Genomic DNA, 24,429 nt, shown 5'->3' with positions numbered 1-24,429 from the left:
CCTGACAAATAAGGAGGTGTGATTGTTTTGTGTATTAATACATGTGCTGTATGGATGGGAATTTTACGTGATTGTATTGTCTATTCTTGCTCTTTAACAATCTTTAGTGGATAGAAGTAGTCATTGTACTTTAGGATGTACAATCATGTACAGATTATCTTTAAATAGCCATTTGTCCCAGATGTCTATTCAGTCCAAGAATACTTTCAATCACAGGCAGATTTTAATCAATAACCCCATTCATTCTGCAATAACTGCCGCTTAATTTTGCCAGTTGTTCAATGGCAAGCTATATGGGGAAAACACCATGTCGACTCTTCTACCTTAAAGGAGTGATTATATTCAAATGGGCAGTGGAAACAATGAAATCAGTCAGAGGTGAGTCGCTGCTTAAAATTAGAAACATTCGTGTTCATGCTATAGAGTTTAAGGCTGCCCAGGAGGAATATAATGTGTTTTCTTTAAGATTTTTTACCCTCACCCTGGCGAAGGATGGGGCCAACAGACATGTTGCTGGAAGGGTTTGAGAATTGATATGGTAGGTCACAGGAATCTCAAGTTTAGATCCACAGAGCGCATGTGTTCAGCAAAATGGCCTCCCAGTCTGTATTTGGTCTTGCTGATATCGAGGTCAACTGAGTCAACCAAATGTAGGAGATTAAGTTGGATGGGGTGCATGTGAAACACTGCCTCAACTGGAAGGTCTGATTGTGGCCTTGGATGGAGGTGAGAGGATAGGAAGGGACAAGTTTGGCAATTTCTGCGGTTTCAATGGGAAGTGCATCAGGTGGTGGTGGGTGGAGAGGAAAGTGCCGTCGAGGGAGTCACAGAAAGATGTGCCCCTGTGAAAAGAGGATCTGAGTGGAGCAGGTTAGAGGATGGTGCTGAAGTTGGAAGTGTTCAAGGTTAACGTGTCAGATGTGGCAGCTGATGGGTGGTAAGTGAGAAACCTGAGGGATTCTGTCCTTGTTTGGCTGGAGAGGAGGTGGGGTAAGGGCAGAAAGAGAATTGGAGGTACGGGTGCAGATTTTATCAAAGACAGTATGGGGGAAACTGCATTTATTGAAGAAATAAGACATTTTGGGTGTCCTGGAGTAGAAGACCTCATCTTGGGACTGTTACAGGCCCAGAGGACCCCAAAACCTAGCAGCAATAGGAAATCACCAAGACAAAGCGATACTTTAACAAATGTTGTTTTTAATTGTCCAGGCCTTCCAGCATTTGAAATGCCTCTGAGGTCCCCCTTATCCTTCTGTACTCCAACTAGTACAGTCAAAGAGTCGACAATTGGTCCTCATACACTCACCCTTTCATTCCTGATATCATTCCAATAAATCATCTCTGACCTTCTCCAACACCAACACATCTTTTCTCAAATACAGCACCCAAAACTCTAATTCTGATTGAATGGAAGGGGAATTCTCCAACGACACAAACACAACAGTTAAATGATATTATGTTTTGTTGATATTTACAAAAAATTATTGAAGAGTCAATTAATAATTTGTAAAAGATGCCGGGTCCTTTTTTGGACTATTATCATAACCGGAAGCTTGGTGCTGTGTTACGAGACCAGAGGATCCTAAAACTAACCAGCAATAGATATTCACCAAGACAAATGGTTACTGAAACAAAAATTGATTTTAATTATCTTTAAACGTGAACACGGATTTACATTTTAACTTATCATTGTTTTACTACTTTAACTTAATTTACTTAACTTACCCCACTTCTAATTCTAAGTGCACGTGTGTTTAAGTTCAGAAAAGTTCTTTGGTTCATAGTCCAATCTCACTTCTCATTCCTCCAAGTCCACTTGTTGCAGGCCTTTCTTATACTGTGGACAGAATTGAACATGTATATAGTTTACCAGGCTTTGGTGCTCGAAAGGTAAATGATTACCACTCAGGAAGGTTCTTGTTGGTTTTCGGAGAGAGGTGTGTTGTTCAGGGAAGTATTACGGTGTTTTTGACTCAACGTACCTGCATCTGAATTCCATTATCTCTTCAAAAAAGTTCTGATAGCTTTAGCATGGAGCAGACCTGAACCAGGACTTTGCAGGTAGTTAAGGGAGTGTGTGGGCAGAGTTTGTTCTGGACCAACAATCTCACCAAATGACACTGCTTGAAATCAAGATTCAAACCATTTTGAGGAATACAACAAGAATTGTTCAACAAGAGCCTGGTGTTCCCTGAGGTGTTTTCTTTCAATACTTGAAATGATTTTTTTTTTAAAAACCCCGATAATATTCCTGATACAGATCTTTGTATTTAACTTGCAGGTTGCTATCTGTTGTTAACTTGGAGGCCTTTAATGGGGTGACTGAGTGGAATCTTTGCTTGAACCAAGCAGTTCTCTTGCAATTTTCCAGCTGTAGAATGTGTTGCAGTTGCTTGCAAGTTTAGCAAGTGGGATTATGATGTGAAATTGCAAGTCACAGCGTCATTTTTGTTTTTGAAAATGCAGATGTGAAAATTTCCTTAAGTTTACAGAGGAGACGTTGGGTCAAGCTGAGAAGACAGAGTTGGATGCCCATTTGGCGAATCGGCTGGGCAAAGCAGAAAGCACAAAACGAGGGACTGAAAAAATAATGAAGCAGACTGAAGTGACATTGAACCCAAACCCAGGTAAAGAATTTAATTTTGTGCTGTGTACTTAAGAGATCAAATGATTTGGGCTTTTAGTGGTGACCTATTTAAATGAAAAAACTCTGATTAGAATTGAAGTTTATGGAATGTTTGGAAGTTACCACAAAAAAATGGAGCATATAAATTAGATGTTGTAATTAAGATAAATGAACAATACAATGAGCCTGGTGTCACAGTATCTGACACAGTTTATTGTACATTACTGTTAAACATTCTCCCAACTGTGAACCTGGTGTCACAATATCTGACACAGTTTATCGTACATTACTGTTAAACCTTTTCACTGCTGTGAAGCCAATGTCACAGTAACGATCTCAGTCGTCCATACATCAGCATTAAACCTCTCTCCACTCTGAATCTGGTGTCACTTTGCCTGCCACTTTTTATTTTACATCACCGTTAAACCTTATTCAAATTGTGAACCTGGTGTCACAGTATCTGCTACAGTTTATTGCACATTACTGTTAAGCATTCTCCCCAATGTGAACCTGGTATCACAGTATCTGCTACAGTTTATTGTACATCATGTTAAACATTCTCCCCACTGTGAACCTGGTGTCACAGTATCTGACAGAGTTTTTTTTTTGAATTTTTTATTTTTCACACTATAAACCACATTGATCAAGATACATACATTTTCCTTTTCAAATATATACAGTGTCGTTTTCTCCCCCTCCTCCCTCTTTCCATCCCACCCTCCCTACCTCCCCTCCCATTCATTTAAAGTTCAGAATCTAAGATACATTAAACCCGTCAAACAATGTTGTCACTCAATAAAAATAAACAAGAAATTCCACTCAGTCAATTCTTTTCATTCTCTTCTCCTTCTGTCTCCTGTATGTTTTCTCTATTATGTTTCATGTATAGCTCCCATATTTGTTCAAATATTGTAATATTATTTCTTAAATTATATGTTATTTTTTCTAATGGAATACATTTATTAATTTCTATATACCATTGTTGTATTCTCAAGTTATCTTCTAATTTCCAGGCTGACATAATACATTTTTTTGCTACAGCTAGGGCTATCCTAACAAATCTTTTTTGTGCACCATCCAAATCAAGTCCAAATTCTTTGTTTTTTTATGTTACTTAGGAGGAAGATCTCTGGGTTTTTTGGTATATTGCTTTTTGTGATTTTATTTAATATCTGGTTTAGATCTTCCCAAAATGTTTTAACTTTTTCACATGTCCAGATTGCATGAATTGTTTTTCCCATTTCCTTTTTACAGCAAAAATATCTGTCAGATACTGTTGGGTCCCCTTTATTTAACTTTTGAGGTGTAATGTATAGCCTGTGTATCCAGTTATATTGTATCATACGTAACCTCGTATTTATTGTATTTCTCATAATTCCTAAGCATAACTTCTCCCATGTTTCCTTCTTTATCTTTATGTTTAGATCTTGTTCCCATTTTTGTTTAGTTTTACCATTTGTTTCCTCATTCTCCTTTTCTTGTAATTTAATATACATGTTTGTTATAATTTTTTTGATTATCATTGTGTCTGTAATCACATATTCAAAATTACTTCCCTCTGGTAACTTCAGACTGCTTCCCAATTTGTCCTTCAAGTAGGATTTCAGTTGGTAGTATGCCAACACTGTATCGTGAGTTATATTATATTTATCCTTCATTTGTTCAAAGGATAATAATTTATTTCCTGAAAAGCAATTTTCTATTCTTTTGATCCCTTTTTTCTCCCATTCTCTAAAGGAAAGGTTATCTATTGTAAAAGGGATTAGCTGATTTTGCGTCAGTATTAGTTTTGGTAGTTGGTAATTTGTTTTATTCCTTTCTACATGAATCTTCTTCCAAATATTGAGTAGATGATGTAATACTGGAGAATTCCTAAGTTGTACCAATTTTTATTCCCATTTATATAATATATGTTCGGGTATCTTCTCCCCTATTTTATCTAGTTCTAATCTAGTCCAATCTGGCTTTTACCTTGTTTGATAAAAATCTGATAGGTATCTTAATTGTGTGGCTCTATAATAATTTTTAAAGTTTGGCAGTTGTAAGCCTCCTTGTTTATACCATTCTGTTAATTTATCTAGTGCTATCCTCGGTTTCCCCCCTTTCCATAAAAATTTCCTTATTATTTTCTTTAACTCCTTGAAGAATTTCTCCATCAAGTGTATTGGCAATGCCTGAAATAGGTATTGTACCCTTGGGAAAATGTTCATTTTAATACAGTTTATCCTTCCAATTAGTGTTAGTGGCAAGTCTTTCCAATGCTCTGAGTTGTCCTGTAATTTTTTCATTAGTGGATAATAATTGAGTTTATATAGATGGCCGAGGTTTTTATTTATTTGTATACCTAGGTATCGTATTGCTTGCTTTTGCCATCTGAATGGTGATTCTTTCTTAAATTTTGAGAAATCCACATTATTCATTGGCATTGCTTCACTTTTATTTGCATTAATCTTGTATCCCGACACTTCTCCATATTCTTTCAATTTCTTCTGTAATTCTTTTATTGATATTTCTGGTTCTGTTATGTATACTATAACGTCATCTGCAAATAAACTGATTTTATATTCCTTGTCTTTTATTTTTATCCCTTTTATTTTATTTTCTGTTCTTATCAATTCTGCTAGTGGTTCTATAGCTAACGCGAACAATAAGGGTGATAGTGGGCATCCCTGCCTTGTTGATGTGCTTAAGTAAAATTGCTTTGATATATATCCATTTACTGTCACTTTCGCCAATGGTCCTTTATATAATGCTTTAATCCAATTAATATATTTCTCTGGTAAACTGAATTTTTGTAATATTTTGAATAAATAATTTTATTCTACTCTGTCAAAGGCCTTCTCTGCGTCTAAAGCAACCGCTACTGTTGGAGTTTTATTTCTTTCGACTGCATGAATTAAGTTAATAAATTTACAAATATTGTCTGTTGTTCGTCTTTTTTTAATAGATCCAGTTTGGTCTAGATTTACTATTTTTGGTACATAGTCGGCTAATATGTTTGCTAATAGTTTAGCTATTATCTTATAATCTGTGTTAAGTAAAGATATTGGTCTATATGACGCTGGTGCGAGTGGATCTTTCCCTGTCTTTGGTATTACTGTAATTATAGCAGTTTTGCATGAATCTGGTAAGCTTTGTTTTTTATAAATTTGGTTGATTACTTCCAGGAGGGGAGGAATTAATAAATCTTTAAATGTTTTTTAGAATTCTATTGGGAATCCATCCTCTCCTGGTGTTTTATTATTTGGTAGTTTTTTTATTATCTCTTGTATTTCTACTATTTCAAATGGTTCTGTTAATTTACTTTGTTCCTGTATTTGTAATTTCGGTAGTTCAATTTTAGTTAAAAATTCATCTATTTTGTCTTCTTTCCCTTCGTTTTCAGTTTGGTATAATTGTTCGTAGAATTCTTTGAAGTTTTCATTAATCTCTGTTGGATTATATGTGATTTGTTTGTCTTTTTTCCTTGATGCCAATACTATTCTCTTAGCTTGTTCTGTCTTAAGCTGCCATGCTAGAATTTTGTGCGTTTTTTCCCCTAGTTCATAATATTTCTGTTTGGTCTTCATTATGTTCTTCTCCACCTTATATGTTTGTAGTGTTTCATGTTTTATTTTTTTATCTGCCAATTCTTTTCTTTTAGTTGTGTCTTCCTTCATTGCTAATTCTTTTTCTATATTTACTATTTCCCTTTGCAACTGCTCTGTTTCCTGATTGTAGTCCTTCTTCATCTTGGTTACATAACTTATTATTTGCCCTCTGATGAACGATTTCTTTGTGTCCCATAGTATAAACTTTTCTTTCACTGATTCCGTATTTATTCCAAAGTACATTTTAATTTGTCTTTCAATGAATTCTCTAAAATCCTGCCTTTTAAGTAGCATGGAGTTTAATCTCCATCTATACATTCTTGCAGGGATGTCATCTAACTCTATGGTCAATATCAGGGGTAGTGGTCCGATAATATTCTAGCTTTATATTCTGTTTTTCTAACTCTGTCTTGCATGTGAACTGATAACAGGAATAGGTCTATTCTTGAGTATGTTTTATGTCTACCCGAATAATATGAATATTCCTTTTCCTTTGGGTGTTGTTTCCTCCATATATCCAAAAGTTGCATTTCTTGCATCGATTTAATTATAAATTTGGTTACTTTGTTCTTTCTGTTAATTTTTTTCCCAGTTTTATCCATGTTTGAATCCAAATTAAGGTTGAAATCCCCTTCTATTAGTATGTTCCCTTGCGTGTCTGCTATCTTCAAAAAAATATCTTGCATAAATTTTTGATCTTCTTCGTTAGGTGAATATACATTGAGTAAATTCCAAAACTCCGAATATATCCGACATTTTATCATTACATATCTCCCTGCTGGATCTATTTTTTCCTCTTCTATTTTAATTGGTACATTTTTACTGATTAATATAGCTACTCCTCTAGCTTTTGAATTATATGACATTGCTGTTACATGTCCTACCCAATCTCTCTTTAATTTCTTGTGCTCCATTTCAGTTAAGTGTGTTTCTTGCACGAATGCTATATCAATTTTTTTCTTTTTTCAGTAAATTTAGTAGTTTCTTCCTTTTGATTTGGTTATGTTTTCCGTTAATATTTAAAGTCATATAGTTCAACATAGCCATTTCATACTTTGTTTATCTTCCCTTTCCGTTTCCTCATCATCACCTTTCCTTCTTATCCATTTCTGCTTTCTTTTTTTGAACACTTTATAAGACAACATTTCTAAAACATCAAACATTTCCCTTATTCTCCTATCTAAAATTTCTTCAACCCCACTATCCCCTCCCCTTCTTGAGTTGCCCTTTATCCCTTGTCGGGCAACCACATCTCCCCTCTCCATTTGGATTTGCGAATTCAATCGCAAGCGTCAACTGATTTCGCAGTGACTGTAACTCCTCCCCACCCAGCCCCCCCCAGAAAAGACTTCAATTTTCATTTACAGCAAAGGTCACTCTTTTAATTCCCTCTTTACTTCCTCTCTTCCCTTTCTTTCCCTTATTAATTCTTATCTATACTCTATATATTTTCTTTTAAATACACATACACTCATGTACACACACACTCACACACACATATATTTATATATACATATATATATATATATTACCCACATACACGCATACATATAGTTTGTGGTCATTTTTGCTCTCGTTACATGTCTTCATCTCTCTGTCTATTTTGTAGTTGTTCTGCAAATTTTTGTGCTTCCTCCAGATCCGAGAATCCTCTGTTTTGCTGCCCTGGAATAACTATTTTAAGTACCGCTGGGTACTTTAGCATAAATTTATATCCTTTTTTCCATAGGATCGCTTTTGCTGTATTAAACTCCTTTCTCTTCTTCAGGAGTTCAAAACTTATGTCTGGATAGAAAGAAAAATTGACATTTGTATTCCAATGGCTTTTTGTCTTCTCTTATTTTCTTCATTGGTTTCTCCAATATATTTTCTCTTGTATATCTTAGGAATTTTAATAAAATGGATCTTGGTTTTTGTTGTGGCTGTGGTTTAGGGGCTAATGTTCTATGTGCCCTTTCTATTTCCATTTCTTCCTGTAATTCTGGTCTTCCTAGGACCCTGGGGATCCAATCTTTTATAAATTCTCTCATATTCTTGCCTTCTTCATCTTCCTTAAGGCCCACTATCTTTATATTATTTCTTCTATTATAATTTTCCATTATATCTATCTTCTGAGCTAACAGCTCTTGTGTCTCTTTAACTTTTTTATTAGATTCTTCTAATTTCTTTTTTAAGTCCTCTACTTCCATTTCTATGGCTGTTTCTCATTCTTCCACCTTGTCCACTCTTTTTCCTATAACTGACATGACCATCTCTAATCTATTCATTTTTTCTTCTGTACTTTTAATTCTTCTTTTTATTTCACTAAATTCTTGTAATTGCCATTCTTTTACTGATTCCATATATTCTTTAAAAAAATATATATCCATTGTCTTGCCTTTCCCTTCTTCTTCCATTTCTCTATGTTCTTCTTCTTCTTCTTCCTCTGGGTTGGTCATCTGTTGTTCCCTTGTTTTCTTTTTACTCTCTTCTTTCTTGTTCTCATTGTTTTCTGTGTTCTCTTCCTGTTGCTGTGTTGCAGCTGTCATTCTCAGCTGTGGAGATTGACTCCTCAGCTGGTCCCCCCTCCCGTCAGTGTTTTTTTTGACTTGCGCACTTTTGCTTGGCTCCGCGAGCCATTTTTGTACTCCCGAGCTTGGGACTTCGACTGACCTGAGAGAGTGGGCTTCTCTCTCCACAGCGGGCTTCCTTGGACAGGTAAGGCCTTCACCTTCTTCTTCCAATGTCTTTTCTTCTTCTCTTCTTCCCGTTGCTTTTGACTTTTCTCTCTTCGCTGCCATTTTCTTCACACCTTTACTTTCACTTTATTTTAATTTTCGTGTTTGTGCCTTTGTGTTTTCTGGTTTTTTTTAAACTTTTCCGGAGAGGGCTGGAGTTCCCCGACTGGCCACTACACCATCACGTGACTCCTCCATCTGACACAGTTTATCGAACATTACTGTTGAACATTCTCCACAATGTGAACCTGGTGTCACAGTATCTGCTACAGTTTATTGTACATCATGTTAAACATTCTCCCTACTGTGAACCTGGAGTCACAGTATCTGACACAGTTTATCGTACATTACTGTTAAACATTCTCCCCACTATGAACCTGGTGTCACAGCATCTGACACAGTTTAATGTACATCTCGTTAAACATTCTCCCCACTGTGAACCTGGTGTCAAAGTATCTGCCACAGTTTATTGTACATCACGTTAAACATTCTCCCCACTGTGAACCTGGTGTCACAGTATCTGACACAGTTTATCGTACATTACTGTTAAACCTTCTCACTGCTGTGAAGCCAATGTCACAGTAACGATCTCAGTCGTCCATACATCAGCATTAAAACACTCTCCACTGTGAATCTGGTGTCACTTTGCCTGCCACATTTTATTTTACATCACCGTTAAACCTTATTCCCATTGTGAACCTGGTGTCACAGTATCTGCCACAGTTTATTTTACATCACCGTTAAATCTTATTCAAATTGTGAACCTGGTGTCAGAGTATCTGACACAGTTTATCGGACATTACTGTTAAACATTCTCCCCAATGTGAACCTGGTGTCACAGTATCTGCTACAGTTTATTGTACATCATGTTAAACATTCTCCCCACTGTGAACCTGGAGTCACAGTATCTGACACAGTTTATCGTACATTACTGTTAAACATTCTCCCCACTATGAACCTGGTGTCACAGCATCTGACACAGTTTATTGTACATTACTGTTAAACCTTCTGACGACTGTGAATCTTGTCTCACAGTTTCTGCCTCAGTCGAGTGTACATCACGTTAAACATTCTCCCCAATGTGAACCATTTGTTTCTGTTTCTGCCACAGTTTATCGTACATCACAGTTAAACCTTCTCCCGACTGTGAACTCGGTTTTACTTTATCTCCAACAGTTTACCGTATACCACCGTTAAACCTTCTCCCAATGTGAAAGTGGTTTTCACAGTATCTGACACAGTTTATAGAACATCACTGTTAAACCTTCTCATGACTGTGAATCCTGTCTCACAGTTTCTGCCTCAGTCAAGTGTATCAATTACCAAAACTAATTGACGCAAAATAAGTTACTCCCTTTTACAATAGATAACCTTTCCTTTAGAGAATGGGAAAAAAAAGGGATTAAAAGAATAGAAAATTGTTTTTCAGGAAGTAGATTCTTATCCTTTGAACAAATGAGAGATAAGTACAATATAACTGGAGATACAGCGCTGGCATATTACCAATTGAGATCCTACTTGAAGGATAAATTAGGAAGCAGTTTGAGTTTGCCAGAGGGAAGTAACCTTGAATATGTGATTACAGATACAATGTTAATCAAAAGATTTATAACAAATATGTATATTAAACTGCAAGAAAAGGAAAATGAGGAAACAAATGGTAAAACTAAACAAAAAGGGAACAAGATTTAAATATAAAGATAAAAAAGGAAACATGGGAGAAATTATGTTCTGGAACGATGAGAAATACAATAAATACGAGGCTACGTTTGATACAATATAACTGGTTACACAGACTATACATTATACCTCAAAAGTTAAATAAATGGGACCCAACAGTATCTGATAGATGTTTTCGATGTAAAAAAGAAATGGGAACAACAATTCATGCAAGCTGGACATGTGAGAAAGTAGAAAAAGTTTGGGAAGATCTCAATCAGATATTAAATAAAATAACAGAAAACAATATACCAAAGAATCCATAGATCTTTCTCCTAAGTAACATAAAGAACAAAGAATTTGGAATTGATTTGGAGGATGCACAAAAAAGATTTGTTAAGATAGCTCTAGCCGTAGCAAAAAAATGTATTATGTCAACCTGGAAATTGGAAGATAATCTGAAAATACAACAATGGTATATAGAAATGAATAAATGTATTCCATTAGAAAAAATTACATATAGTTTAAGAAATAATATTGAAATATTCGAACAAATATGGGAGCATTACATTAAATACAATAGCGAAAACCTACCGGGGACAATCATTACCTAAGTTGATGGAAGGAGAAGGAAAGAAAAGAATGGACTCAGTAGAATTTCTGGTGTATTTTTGTTGAATGACATTGTCTGACTGGTTTAATGTAACCTAGATTGTATACCTTAAATGGATGGGAGGGGGGGTGGGGGGATGGGTTGGGAGGAGGGGGGGGGGAAGAAAATGTCACTGTGTATGTGTGAAAAGGAAAAAGTGTGTATCATGGCTAATGTGATTTATGGTGTGAAAAATAAAAAAATTAAAAAAAAATTAAAAAAAACATTAAACTTTCTCTTCCCTGTGAACCTGGTGTTACTTTCTTTCTTTGGCTTGGCTTCGCAGATGAAGATTTATGGAGGGGTAAATGTCCACGTCAGCTGCAAGCTCGTTGGTGATTGACAAGTCCGATGCGGGACAGGCAGGCATGGTTGCAGCGGTTGCAAGGGAAAATTGGTTGGTTGGGGTTGGGTGTTGGGTTTTTCCTCCTTTGTTTTTTGTCAGTGAGGTGGACTCTGCGGTCTTCTTCAAAGGAGGTTGCTGCCCGCCGAACTGTGAGGCACCAAGATGCACGGTTTGAGGCGATATCAGCCCACTGGCGGTGGTCAATGTCGCAGGCACCAAGAGATTTCTTTAGGCAGTCCTTGTACCTTTTCTTTGGTGCACCTCTGTCACGGTGGCCAGTGGAGAGCTCGCCATATAACACGATCTTGGGAAGGCGATGGTCCTCCATTCTGGAGACGTGACCCTCCCAGTGCAGTTGGGTCTTCAGCAGCGTGGATTCGATGCTTGCAGACTCTGCCAGCTCGAGTAATTCGATATTGGTGATGAAGTCACTCCAATGAATGTTGAGGATGGAGCGGAGACAGCACTGATGGAAGCGTTCTAGGAGCTGTGGGTGATGCCGGTGTAGTACCCATGAATTGGAGCCGAACAGGAGCATGTGTATGACAACGGCTCTGTACACACTGATCTTTGTGTGCTTCTTCAGATGGTTGTTTTTCCAGACTCTTTTGTGTGGTCTTCCAAAGGTGCTATTTGCCTTGGCAAGTCTGTTGTCTATCTCGTTGTCGATCCTTGCATCAGATGAAATGGTGCAGCCGAGGTAGGTAAACTGGTTGAACGTTTTGAGTTCTGTGTGCCCGATGGAGATGTGGGGGGGGTGGGGGGCTGGTAGCCATGGTGGGGATCTGGCTGATGGAGGACCTCAGTTTTCTTCAGGCTGACTTCCAGGCCAAACATTTTGGCAGTTTCCGCAAAACAGGACGTCAAGCGCTGAAGAGCTGGCTCTGAATGGGCAACTAAAGCAGCATTATCTGCAAAGAGTAGTTCACGGACAAGTTGCTTTTGTGTCTTGGTGTGAGCTTTCAGGCGCCTCAGATTGAAGAGACTGCCATCCGTGCGGTACCGGATGTAAACAGCGTCTTCATTGTTGAAGTCTTTCATGGCTTCTTTCAGCATCATGCTGAAGAAGATAGTAAAGATGATTTAACGATGATGTACGGTAAATTGAGATAGATACTGTGACATCTGGTGCACAGTGGGGAATAAGGTTTAATAGTGATGTACGGTAGACTGAGGCAGATACTGTGACACTGTGACACTGGTGTTACAGTACCTACCTAAGTCAACTGTTCATCACCGTTAAACATTCTCCCCACTGTGAACCTGGTGTCACAGTATTTGACACAGTTTATCGTATATTACTGTTAAACATTCTCACCAATGTGAACCTGGTGTCACAGTATCTGACACAGTTTATCGTACATTAAGTTAAATCTTCTCCCCCCTGTGAACCCGGTGTCACAGTACCTACCATAGTTCATTGAACCTCACTATTAAACTGTCTCACTAATGTGTACCCGGTTTCACAGTATCCATCACAGTCCACCGTACATCGCCGTTAAACCTTCTCACAACTGTGAACTCATTGTCACAATATCTGCCATATCTACCATACATTAAGTTAAACGTTCTCCCCAATGTGAACCATTTGTCACTGCTTCTGCCATAGTTTATCGTACATCACAGTTAAACCTTTTCACTGCTGTGAACCCATTGTCTCAGTATCTATCTCATTATCATTAAACCTTCTCCCGACTGTGAACTTGCTGTCACTTTATCTGACACAGTTTATCGTACATTAGTGTTAAACCTTCTCACTGCTGTTAACCCAGTGTCACAGTGTTTGTGACAGTTTTTCGTACATCTCTGTGAAACATTCTCCCCACTGTGAAGCTGGGGTCAGTTTACCTGCCTCAGACTGCCAGATACAGCACCAATTGCTCTCAGCCAAAGGTGCTGTAGTTGAGTCCGTGTGGCCAGAGGTGTCTGCTCAAGAAGGCCAGGGGCTGCCATTGCCCTTCAATGAATTGCTCCATTGCGCCCCCTACTGCTGTGCTGGAAGCACCTACTGTGAGAGTGGTGGGTGTCTCTGGCCTGGTGTCTACCAGAAGGATTGTGTTGGCCAGTGCATCTTTGGCCCTCTGGAACACCTCCAAATCCTCATTGTCCCAGGTAATGTCTTTACCTTTCTCCGCATGATGTGGGCCACTACTGGTATGAATTGGTTATAAAAATTAATTGTACTGGTGAATTTATGGTGTGTTTGGGTAAGCACTGAACAGCCTCTACCTTTTCAAGCAGGGGCTTAGTTCCGTGCCGGTTGATTTGATGCCCCAGGAAATCAAACATTTCCAGACTGAACTGGCACTAAGTAAGGTTTATAGTAAGTCCAAATTCCTGCAGCCGGGCGCACAGTTGCCTTAGGTGGTCTCTGTTTAGCTTCATTGCCACCAGCTTGATATCTTGTGGTTACTGCTACCCTCTGCTGTTGGAGAATATATTTCTTGGTCAATGTGACTAAGAGCCCCTTAAATGCCCTTAATGTTTTGGCCTTCACTCCTGGCAAGGCATTCCTGGCACCCACAACTCTGTGTAAAAACAAGTACCTCTCATATTGCCCTAATCCTTCCTCCCTTTGCTTTTGTCAGATGCCTTCTAGTGTTTGCAACTCCCATTTGGGTTTCAGGCAGACCGAAGGACATCTTTCACTGAGTTTCTGGCCTTCCAGCAGTTCTGGATGTCTGTGTCTGGATGCTCTGCTCCGTGGACCACCCCGCAGTATCCCATCAAGTCCTGGAGTCTCTGTGTCAGCAATGCTCTGCTGACCACTGCCTGACAGCCTTGTGGTCAAAAGTATTTGTCTATGAAACCATTCCCAGGAAGGTAATGGGGCAAAGTCCTGCTGACTGGGTCATTGAGAGGCACCACAGCCAGACCAATCTTTTGCAATACCTGAGCCAGGTAGAATCTCAGCACATAGCGCCATTTGGTGCCCTTGCACTTTGGTTTCACGCACAGCCACACACAATGATGGCCATGCTGGTTACACCCTTGCCCCCAGTGATTGACCACGTACGTGGTCCTTCTCCAGACTCTATCCATTTTGGACCCCCGCATGAATAGGGAAACTGTTTTGGGAATTGCCAGGGTGGAGGTGTGGGGATGGGCCACACCTGCCCCACGTGCAGCAGTACTGAGAGTTCCTTGCACCTTTCAACTGATGATCAGGTTTTATCCGATTGACCCCTGATTGCATCTCTGAGTTTCTCCCTGTCTCCTGGATCTGGGGGATTCGGTACTGCTCCCCATCTCCTTGAGTTGGTGCTTTGTTCTCCACCAGCCCCACAAGACAACCAAGACCTTTGGATGGAGGGCAGAGGTGCAGAGAGATCAGTGAGAACACGGGTAGGGGTCCATCCAGGTGCCTGATAACAGGAGGAAACCAAGGGGGAAGGAGGATGCAGGACATTCATTAGCAGGACATTGCGAGAGAGTGGATTCCTCGAACTCTTGAGGGGAGAAGGTGCTGATCGATCCATCGGTTTAGGTGGGGCAGGGTATAGACATGGCAGCTGACTGGAATTGTCAGCGGGATACTGAGACTTGGGAGAGGAGGGGAGGGTGCAGTAGTGTTCTGACGAGAGAGTGCTGAGGGAGAGGCAACATGGGTGGAACCTCAAGGTAAGGGACCCCTGATTGTTTGCAGGGATGGGATTTGTAAATAGACTCATAGATATCCAGCACAGAGCATCTTTGTCCCCCTGCCATCAGGAAGGAGATATGGAGGTATAAAAGCCAGACAGCTTCTTCCCACAGGCCATGAGATTGACAAGGCAACATGAGCTGGCTGGGAGCAAAGAATGAAAAGGGGGAAAGGAATATGGACTGATTACAACAGCTCAGCCAGCAGGAGAGAGGGGCCAAAGGGCCAGTTTCTGTGTTGTCTATCTGGACCAGCCTTTTGAGTTCAAGCTTAAAAAAACCCAACCATTTTTTAATTTAATAATAACGGTACAGAATGAATCAAGAGACAAGATGTCTGTCCAGCAGCGAGCATCGAAGGCACTTTCTGAAACGGAGGCTCTGAAACCACAGGGAGATTCTGGCTGGAATGAGGCCCGACTTCTGCTAGAAGGAGGAGAGGAGAAGCAGGGATAATGTAGGGGAATGGGTGGGGAAGGGAGGGGGTAGAGATACCTTCCTCCATTCACCTCCCCTTTCCTCCACCCTGTTCCCTGTCCTGGGTAAACTTGTACCTCTCACTTTGTTCATTTTAGATTGGTCACAGTGTTCGAGCTACCAAAAGAAAATAGACACCCACACCGAGAGAAGTTCAGTTTAAACTAATTTTTATTACAAATTCAAAAGCTGATTTCAAACTACAATATGCAAGCCCTTCCCAATTATACTTATCAACGCCTGCACTGGCCCCAAGTGCCAAAGCAAGGCAATGACTGCACACTTGTAATAGGTTGTCGGGGGGCAGTTTCTCCACCTCCCTGACTGGGACATTAGCTGGACTCTAGAAGTTCTTCTTGCTGAAAGATGTTGCCACCTCTCGGAGAGTCTCAAACTTCAGCAGCGGGACCATGGCTTATATTACCCAAAAACTGCTTACCCAAGCATCTATTCCCAGCACAGTAAGAAAGATAAGCAAGCAAGCTAGCATGTTAGGCTTCTAACATAATTTTCAGCTTATCACTTTGAATACAATGGTTATTTTGCATCAAGGCTAGGCCTCTGACAGTCTGTGACCAAAACAAGCAGGAAGATTAAATGTTCTTGGTACACAGATGTCCTTTTGTCAGATAACTGCATCTCTGGCCCCTCAGTGGAATTTAGCTTAAGTATGCAGATTCTTAAAAAAACAAGCAGTTTCTCAGCCTTGCAGAAGCAAAGATTGCAAAAGTAAAAAAAAAACACGGTTTAAATCTTCCATTACATTCCCCTCCCCATTCGCCTGCCCATTACCCTCCCCATTTCCTTCCTCTGCTCGCCTCCCGGTTCCCCTCCCCCTTCCCATTCCCCTACTCCTAACTCTAACCCCTAACAAACCCTAACCTTAACACTACCAATACCCCCATCAATACTCCACGTCCCCTAACTCTACCCCTATCCCATCCCCTAACTCTATCTCTACCCCTACGCCGTCCCCTAACCCCAACCCAAATACTACCCATCTTCCTCTAACCCAAACACTCACCCCACCTCTATCTCCTACTCCTACCCCCTTCCACTAAACCTAATACAAACCCACTTCCCCAAACTCTAAACCTAACCCTAACCTAGACCTAATTCTAGCCCATGTCTCCTAACCCTAACCTTGATGTTATCTCTATCCCCGCCCTAACCCTTACTCTCACCCAACCCAAGCCTAAACCCTACCCCTATCCCCTACACATATCCCCTTCCCGAAACCATACCCCTTACCCCTATCCCATACCCACACCCCCAAGCCTACCCCTTACTCACCCCGCTTCCATTACCCCCTTTCTCCTATCCCCCTTCCCCTACCACTCCTTCCCCTAGGTTAGGGTAGGAAGGGGAAAGGGGGAGGGGCAAGTGGAGGTGAAGGGAGGAGGGTTGGGGTTAGGGCATAGGTGTGAGGTAAGGGGGTTGGGATGGAGGAGGTGTGGGAAAGGGGGCATGGAAGATGCAGGGAATTGGGTTGGCAGGGCCAGAGGGAGAAGAAGGGGAGAGATTCAGGCTATCATGATGTTGTCCATCCTCTGTTCAGCTGGGATGCGAGGTTCTTCAGTACTCGTGTCTTGTCTCTGAGATCACTCCTTCTGGGAAGAGAAATACGAGTGATAGAGATGCTGTCTCCGAGGCCTGATCATAATGATTTTGGAGGGTCCCAACTCTTCCCACATCACCACCCTCCCTACCCCTACACACTAAGGCCTTTCCACTTCCTCTGCTTTACCTGAGGAAGTGTGTTTTTGAGAAAAGCACAATCTATCTGTGCAGAGCTCAGCGCACCGTGTCCCCATCAGGCAACACCCTGGTTCACCACTACATGGCAGCAAGATGCTGGACAAATCATGGATGGATCAGTCGAGTCCCTTCAGCTGACCCATCTGAACCAACCCCACAACAATATTACCCTTCCCTCCCTCACACGAGTACCCTCTGTTTTTCTTTTATTCCTGTCCCCATATTAAAATGTTTTATATGCCTTTTTTGGACCAGCCTTCTTTAAATCAAATATTATAACAATTAATATCAAATCACAATGTTACAGTGTTTACAAATATATGTTGATAACATATAAAAAAGAAAAGAAAGGAAAAGAAACTAAGATACGACTGTCGTGGTGGCTACTCTGTTTCTGAATGACCTCACAACCAGACGGGTTGAGTTCAGTGAGCAAAAACTCCTTTATTCAGGTCTGCCTGGCTGGTCTTATGCTCCCATCCTGGACCTGGCTGAGAAGCACACCGGGGGCCCTGACTTCGTTGGGGGGTCATGTGGGCCGCAGGTTGCGGGCTTCTGAGTCTGGTGCCGAGGTCGGGGAGAATCCCCTGACAGTGCCATTTTGGCTGGCTGCCCCGCCATGTGCGTGACATGAGGGGCTAGATCGCCTGCTTCATGGCTTGCCGCCACGCAGCCCCCCCAGAACCGGCGCCAATGGCCTTTTTTGCCGGGCGGCCTCGCTTCTTGGGTTGAGCCGTGACCACTGGCTCGTTGGGTCGAGGTGTGCTGTCTTTAATCTGTTCACAGTAAACAGTTCCCTCTTACCACTGATGTCTGGTGTGAAGGTGGATCCGGAATGCAAGATGACTCTGTACGGCCCTTCATATGGTCTTTGAAGGAGTGCTGTGGAAGGGCCTCATCTGATAAATACATCCTCTGCGGAATACAGCTCACTGAGGATGTAAGAGGCGTGTGTGCCATGTCTGGGCGGTGATGAAGGTGTGAAGGAGTCCAACTGGGCCCAGAGGCGGAGAAGTAAACTGTGCAGTGACTGTTGCAGGTTGTTAGGTTCATTGATAAACTCACCAGGCAGGGCTAGTGGTTTACCGTAGACCAGATCAGCAGATGACATCTGCAGGTCTTCTTTGGGTGTCGAGCAGATTCCCAGGAGTACACAAGGCAGCTCATCCACCGAGTTGGGGCCGGTGAGGCAGGCCATAAGTGCCGACTTAAGGTGGCAATGCAATCGTTCGACCAGTCCATTGGCAAGTGGGTGATAGGCCGTTGTGTGATGCAGCCCAATTCCCAGTCTGTTGGTGAGCTGTGCCCAGAGTGCAGAGGTGAACTGCGTGCCACATTCGCTGGTGAGGTGGGCCAGGACGCCGAACCAGGTAACCCAACCGACCAAAGGTGCTTGGGAGTAGGAGTCCGTAGAGGCATCTGGCATCAAGATCACCTCAGGCCAACGAGTGGTGCAGTCTACCACTGTGAAAAGGTAACAGTTACTTCAGGAAACGGGTAAGGGGCTGGCAATGTCCACATGTATGTGGCTGAAACGTTCTCGGACGTGTTCAAAATCCTGCACGGGCATTCTGGTGTGGCTGTGTGCCTTGGAAAGCTGGCAATGGGTGCAGGTTCTGGCCCAGTCCACAATCTCCTTTCGAAGCCCGTGCCAAACGAAGTATTCTGCCACCATATGAACCTTGGAGCTGATGGAAGGCTGGAAAAGGTCATGGATATGGTGAAGATTTGCCTGCGCCACTGCTGGGGAACCACTGGACACAGGGTACTCATCACTGAGAGGATTCGGGAGGATCTGGAACCGCAGGCCCAAGATGGCAGTCCTGAAGGCCTGCATCTCCTCGTCGGACTTCTGATCTGGGCCAAGCAGGTTGTAGTCTAGGCTGGGTATCAGCGAACAAATGGCCGGTTGGGAGAGCGCTTCAGTGACCACATTGTCTTTCCCTGCCTTGTGCTGAATGTGGGTGGTGAACTCCGATACAAAGGACAGGTGACGGTATAAGTGGGCCGACCAGGGATCTCTAGCTATAGCGAGAGCCTGAGTGAGGTGTTTGTGGTCGGTATAAATGTTGAAAGGCTTTCTTGGAGGGGAAATGAGGCACAGCAAGGTACATGCCCAGCAACTCACGGTTGAAAGCACTATACTTGCGGTCTTGCGGATGAAGAAGTTGGCTAAAGAATTCCAGTGGTTTCCACTGTCCATTAACCTGCTGCTCCAAGACAGTACCAATGGCAGTGGCAGAGGCATCGATGGAGAGCACCATAGGAAGGTCGGTACGTGGGTGGAGGAGCAGGGTAGCCTTCACGAGGGCAACCTTCGTGGCTTTGAATGCCCTGGAGTCCAGGCGAGTATCTTGTCCTTGGCGAAGAGTGGCTGCATGATGTGTGCAGCTCCTGGAATGAATCGGTTATAGAAGTTGACCATACCTGTGAACTCTTGTAGCCCCTTGAGGTTGTCCGGGCAAGGACAATCACTGATTGCAGTGACCTTCATAGCAGTTGGTGTAGCTCCTTCGGCCATGATGATGTGGGCCTGAAACTGCATGGACTGTTTCCGGAACTGGCATTTGGCCAGGTTGATTGTTAGGCCAGATTCGGCCAGTCGGGAGAAGAGGGTGTGCAGGTGAGACTTGATTTGTGCCCAGTCTCTGCTGGTGACAAGAATGTCATCCAGATAAATGAACATGAAATTCAAATCCCTGCGCACCGTATTCATGACGTGCTGGAAGGTCTGGGTGATGCTCTTGAGCTCGAAAGGCATGCGTAGAAATTTGAACTAGCTGAAGGGGGATGTCCTCAGGCTACGATGGGATTTGATGAAACATGCGCACCAGATCGACCTTGGAGAATACGCTCGCGCCATGCAGATTGGCCGTAAAATCCTGAATGAGAAGGATGGGGTAATGGTCAGGTACTGTCATGTCATTAAGCCATCGATAATCTCTGTAAGGGCATCAGCCACCAGAGGCTCTGGACCAGGTGGAGTGGCGAGGCCCCAGTTCCTGTAGATGCGAGAACTCCTCTTTCGCTATCTGGAGCTTATCCGGCAGGTTTAACAGTAATGTACAATAAGCTGTATCAGATATTATGACACGAGGTTCACAATGGGGAGAATATTTAACAGTGATATACGTTAGACTTTGGCAGATACTGTGACATCAAGTTCACAGTAGTCAGAAGGTGTAACAGTAATGCACAATAAGCTGTGGTAGATACCGTGATACCAGGTACACAGTTAGAAGAAGGTTTTAAGGTGATGAAATATTAACTGTGGCAGATAAAGTGACACCAGGTTCACATTGGGGAGAAGTTTATGGTGATGTATGGAAGACTGATGCAGATACGGTGACACCACATTAACAATGAGGAGAAGGTATATCAGTGATGTACAAAAAACTGTGGAATATACTGTGACTCCAAGTTTACAGTGGGGAGAAGGTTGAACTCTGATGTACGATAAATGGTGGGAAAAACAGTGAAAAATTGGTCAACATGGGGAGAATGTTTAACGGTGATGTACAATCGACATTGGCAGATACTGTGACACCGTGTTCACAGTATTGAGAAGGGTTAACAGAGATGTGTGGTAGAATAAGGCAGATAATATAACTCCTGGTTTACAGTGGTGAGAAGGTTTTAAAATGATGTACAATAAACTGTGGCAGATACTGTGAAATCTGGTTCACAATGGGGAGGGGGTTAATGGTGATGTACGGGAGACTACATAGATACGTTGATACTGGGCTCAGAGTGGGAAAAGAAGGTTTATTGGTGATGTATGGGAAACTGAGGCAGTTACTGTGACACTGGGTTCATAGTGGGGAAATTGTTTAACAGAGCTGTACGATAACCTTTGGCAAACACAGTGACACCAGGTTCACATGGGGGAAAATGCTTAACGGTGATGTACAATAAATTGTGGCAGATACAATAACACCAGGCTCACATTGGGAAGAAGGTTTACTGATGATGTACAGTAGACTTTGGCAGACTCTGTAACACCAAGTTCACAGTAGTGAGAAGGTATAATAGTTATTTACGATAAACTATGGCAGATACAGTTAAAACGGTCTCACACTGGGGAGAAGGTTTAATGGTGATGTGTCGTAAACTTAGGCTGATACTTTAACACCAAGTTAACAGGGGGAGAATGTTTAATGTTGATTAAAGGTAGACTGAGGCAGAAACTGAGAGACAGCATTCACAGTAATGTGAAGGTTTAACAGTGATATACTATAAACTGTGTCAGATACTGTGACAAGATGGCGCAGAGGGTAGACGTGTGGTTCGACCCTTCCCCAGTTAGACTATTAAATGCTCAATTTAAAAAGTTGTAAAAGTGATTAAAAATACTGTTTATAGACTTTTGAATAGTGGAGGATTGAAATAGCTGCAAATGTGAAAAAAAGTGAAAACTCAGTTACAGAAGAAATTACCTTACAAAAGTGTTGAAGAATCGAGGCCAAGTTCAAGTTGAAGCAATGGAGTCATTGACTGGAGTCCCCAAACCACAGAAGACTCCTGCCCGGCTTAGTATTACAGCACCGCCATCTTGTGAAATCGCAAGATGGTGCAGGCTCAGCGATGACTTTGGCCGGTTTCAACTCATACACTCGTTAACTCGGGCACGAGGGCGGGCCAGCTGAGTGAGGACAGGCCTGCGTGCCTGCAGCTTTGCCTGGTGGTCCGGGGGTGCGCAGTGTAGCGTCGGAAGATGCACCTGCGCGGTGGGTGGCCCCAGGCATGCGCCATGCGTCGAAGGTCCACGAACCTTTGGAGAAGGTGTGGGCTATGGGGGAACCCGAACGATGGCCAGTTGACGAGGTAGGCATGCTGTTGTCGGGTGTCCAGACGCACAGCCGCACTGGAAGAGGACCTACGGCTTTGGAGGAAGAAGAGAGCTCAACTTCATTAGAGTTTGAAGAACTGGGGACTGAGGCAAAAGTCGGTCGGCCTCAAAGGGAGGTGATGGATCCTGGACTGGATTCTGTGTTTCCAATTCTGGAAGGGATTGCTCAGCTCATGGAAGATATGGCAAATAAATCAATGCAGATGACTCATCAGATGACTCAAGGATTTCTGGAAATGAAAACTCAAATGAACACTGTGTGTGAAGAAATAACTTTTATGAAGGAAGATATTAATGTCGTTAAGAGTGATGTTACGAGATGGACACGATCAGTGGATACTGTGCAAGATCATTTTAAAAAGATTGACGAGGCTTTCTTTAATGCAAGAGTCAAGTGGAGCGTAATAGAGAAAAAATGGAAATAGTGGATGATCCTTTTGTAGATTGGGGGATTCAGAAGAAGGAATTATTGAAGAAGTTTGACTCATTAGAAAACTAAAGTCATAGAAATAATGTTAAGATAGTAGGTCTTCCGGAAGATATGCAAGGTTCGGATCTGGTGAAGGTTTTGAAGAAATGATTCCCAGAAGTGTTGGGCAGGTAATTCATTCCAGATGGACTGGAATTAGATCGAGCGAACAGAGCATTAAGGAAGAAACCGTTTCCAGGCCAATTACCACGAGCAGGTTTGATTCGCTGTTTTAAATATCAAGACAGAGAGATGATCCTCCGATTGGTGGTGCAGAAAACATGGCAAAATCGGGCTCCACTGATGGTTCAAAATAATAGGGTTTTTTAAAATGCAGATCTGAGTCAAGAAATTATCAGAAGAGACCGAGAATTTAATTCAGCCTAAGAAGTATTGTGGCAAAAGGGATATAAATTTGCTTTTCGTTATGCGGCAGTATTGAAAGATTTTTATGGGAATTTTTAATCTCAGTTTTTTGAAAATGACCATGATGCTTTAATATTTGCTAATTCATTGCCAGATGTACAAGGAAATGGGCGATCGTCACCATTGTCACCGAAGAGAAGGGTCAATGGGAATGGGATTGGAAAATATAGAAAGAATGAGAAAAAAGTTGAATTGATGCAAAGTCTTCTCGATATTGAAGATCCGGAACAATAATTGGGACTGGAATCATTGGGTTGAATGTTTTTGTTTCAGTACTTTGTGAAAGTCTGACTGGGGGTGGGTGACACTGAGTCCTTTAGTCACTTGTGGACTTCACCACACCCAGATTTTTAGGGGGCTACTACTTTTGAGTAGCTTGTTTTGGGATTGATTTTTCTCTTTTTTTTGGAATTTTTAAAATAGGTGGGGATTCGAATACAGCGAGACTTAGAAGGGAAGCATTATTTTATAGTAGGATTCACATTCGTGAGAAGGTTTAACAGTGATATACTATGAACTGTGTCAGATATTGTGACACCAGGTTCACAGGGGGATCAGATTTAACGGTGATGTATGGTATGTTGAGGGAGATAATGTGACTCCAGGTGCACAGTGAGGATAAGGTTTAATGGTGATGTACTGTAGACTGATGCAGATACAGTGACACCAGGTTCAGAATTGTAGAGGGTTTAACGATGATGTACAGTAGACTGAGACAGATACTGTGACACTGGATTCACAGCAATGAGAATGTTGAATAGTATTGTCGATAAACTGTGTCAGATACTGTGACACTAGGTTCACAGTGGGGAGAAAGTTTAACAGTCATGTACAGTAGACTGAGGTAGATATTGTGACACCAGGTTCACATGGGAATAGGGTTTAATGGTGATGTATGGTATGTTGAGATAGATAATGTGACACCAGGTGCACAGTGAGGATAAGGTTTAATGGTGATGTACTGTAGACTGATGTAGATACAGTGACACCAGGTTCAGAATTGTAGAGGGTTTAACGATGATGTACAGTAGACTGTATCTCCATCGGGCACACAAAACTCAAAACGGTCAACCAGTTTACCTATCTCGGCTGCACCATTTCATCAGATGCAAGGATCGACAATGAGATAGACAACAGACTCGCCAAGGCAAATAGCGCCTTTGGAAGACTACACAAAAGAGTCTGGAAAAACAACCAACTGAAAAACCTCACAAAGAT

At 41.8% G+C, this 24,429-nt stretch overlaps 1 protein-coding gene across 1 annotated transcript; it reads left to right on the top strand.

Annotated features, from left to right (window-relative positions):
* Positions 1–291: 291 nt before the first annotated feature.
* On the top strand, positions 292–23,547 carry LOC138750235 (endophilin-B2-like). The gene is made up of 3 exons (XM_069912360.1): positions 292–378; positions 2,467–2,627; positions 23,306–23,547. The coding sequence occupies exons 1-3, from the start codon at positions 347–349 to the stop codon at positions 23,443–23,445; spliced, it is 333 nt and encodes a 110-aa protein (XP_069768461.1). The 5' UTR covers positions 292–346; the 3' UTR covers positions 23,446–23,547.
* The last annotated feature ends 882 nt before the right edge of the window (positions 23,548–24,429 follow it).

Source organism: Narcine bancroftii, unplaced genomic scaffold (assembly GCF_036971445.1).
Source record: "Narcine bancroftii isolate sNarBan1 unplaced genomic scaffold, sNarBan1.hap1 Scaffold_109, whole genome shotgun sequence".
Taxonomy (NCBI): domain Eukaryota; kingdom Metazoa; phylum Chordata; class Chondrichthyes; order Torpediniformes; family Narcinidae; genus Narcine; species Narcine bancroftii.
This window is presented reverse-complemented; position numbering and strand designations above follow the sequence as displayed.

Bases quoted from the DNA above. Each gene is read 5' to 3' on its own strand.
- LOC138750235 (XM_069912360.1), top strand. From the start codon at position 347: ATGGGCAGTGGAAACAATGAAATCAGTCAGAG. The intron at 379-2,466 runs GTGAGTCGCTGC...TTGAAAATGCAG, and splicing joins AACAATGAAATCAGTCAGAG to ATGTGAAAATTTCCTTAAGT. The intron at 2,628-23,305 runs GTAAAGAATTTA...ATTCATTGCCAG, and splicing joins GACATTGAACCCAAACCCAG to ATGTACAAGGAAATGGGCGA.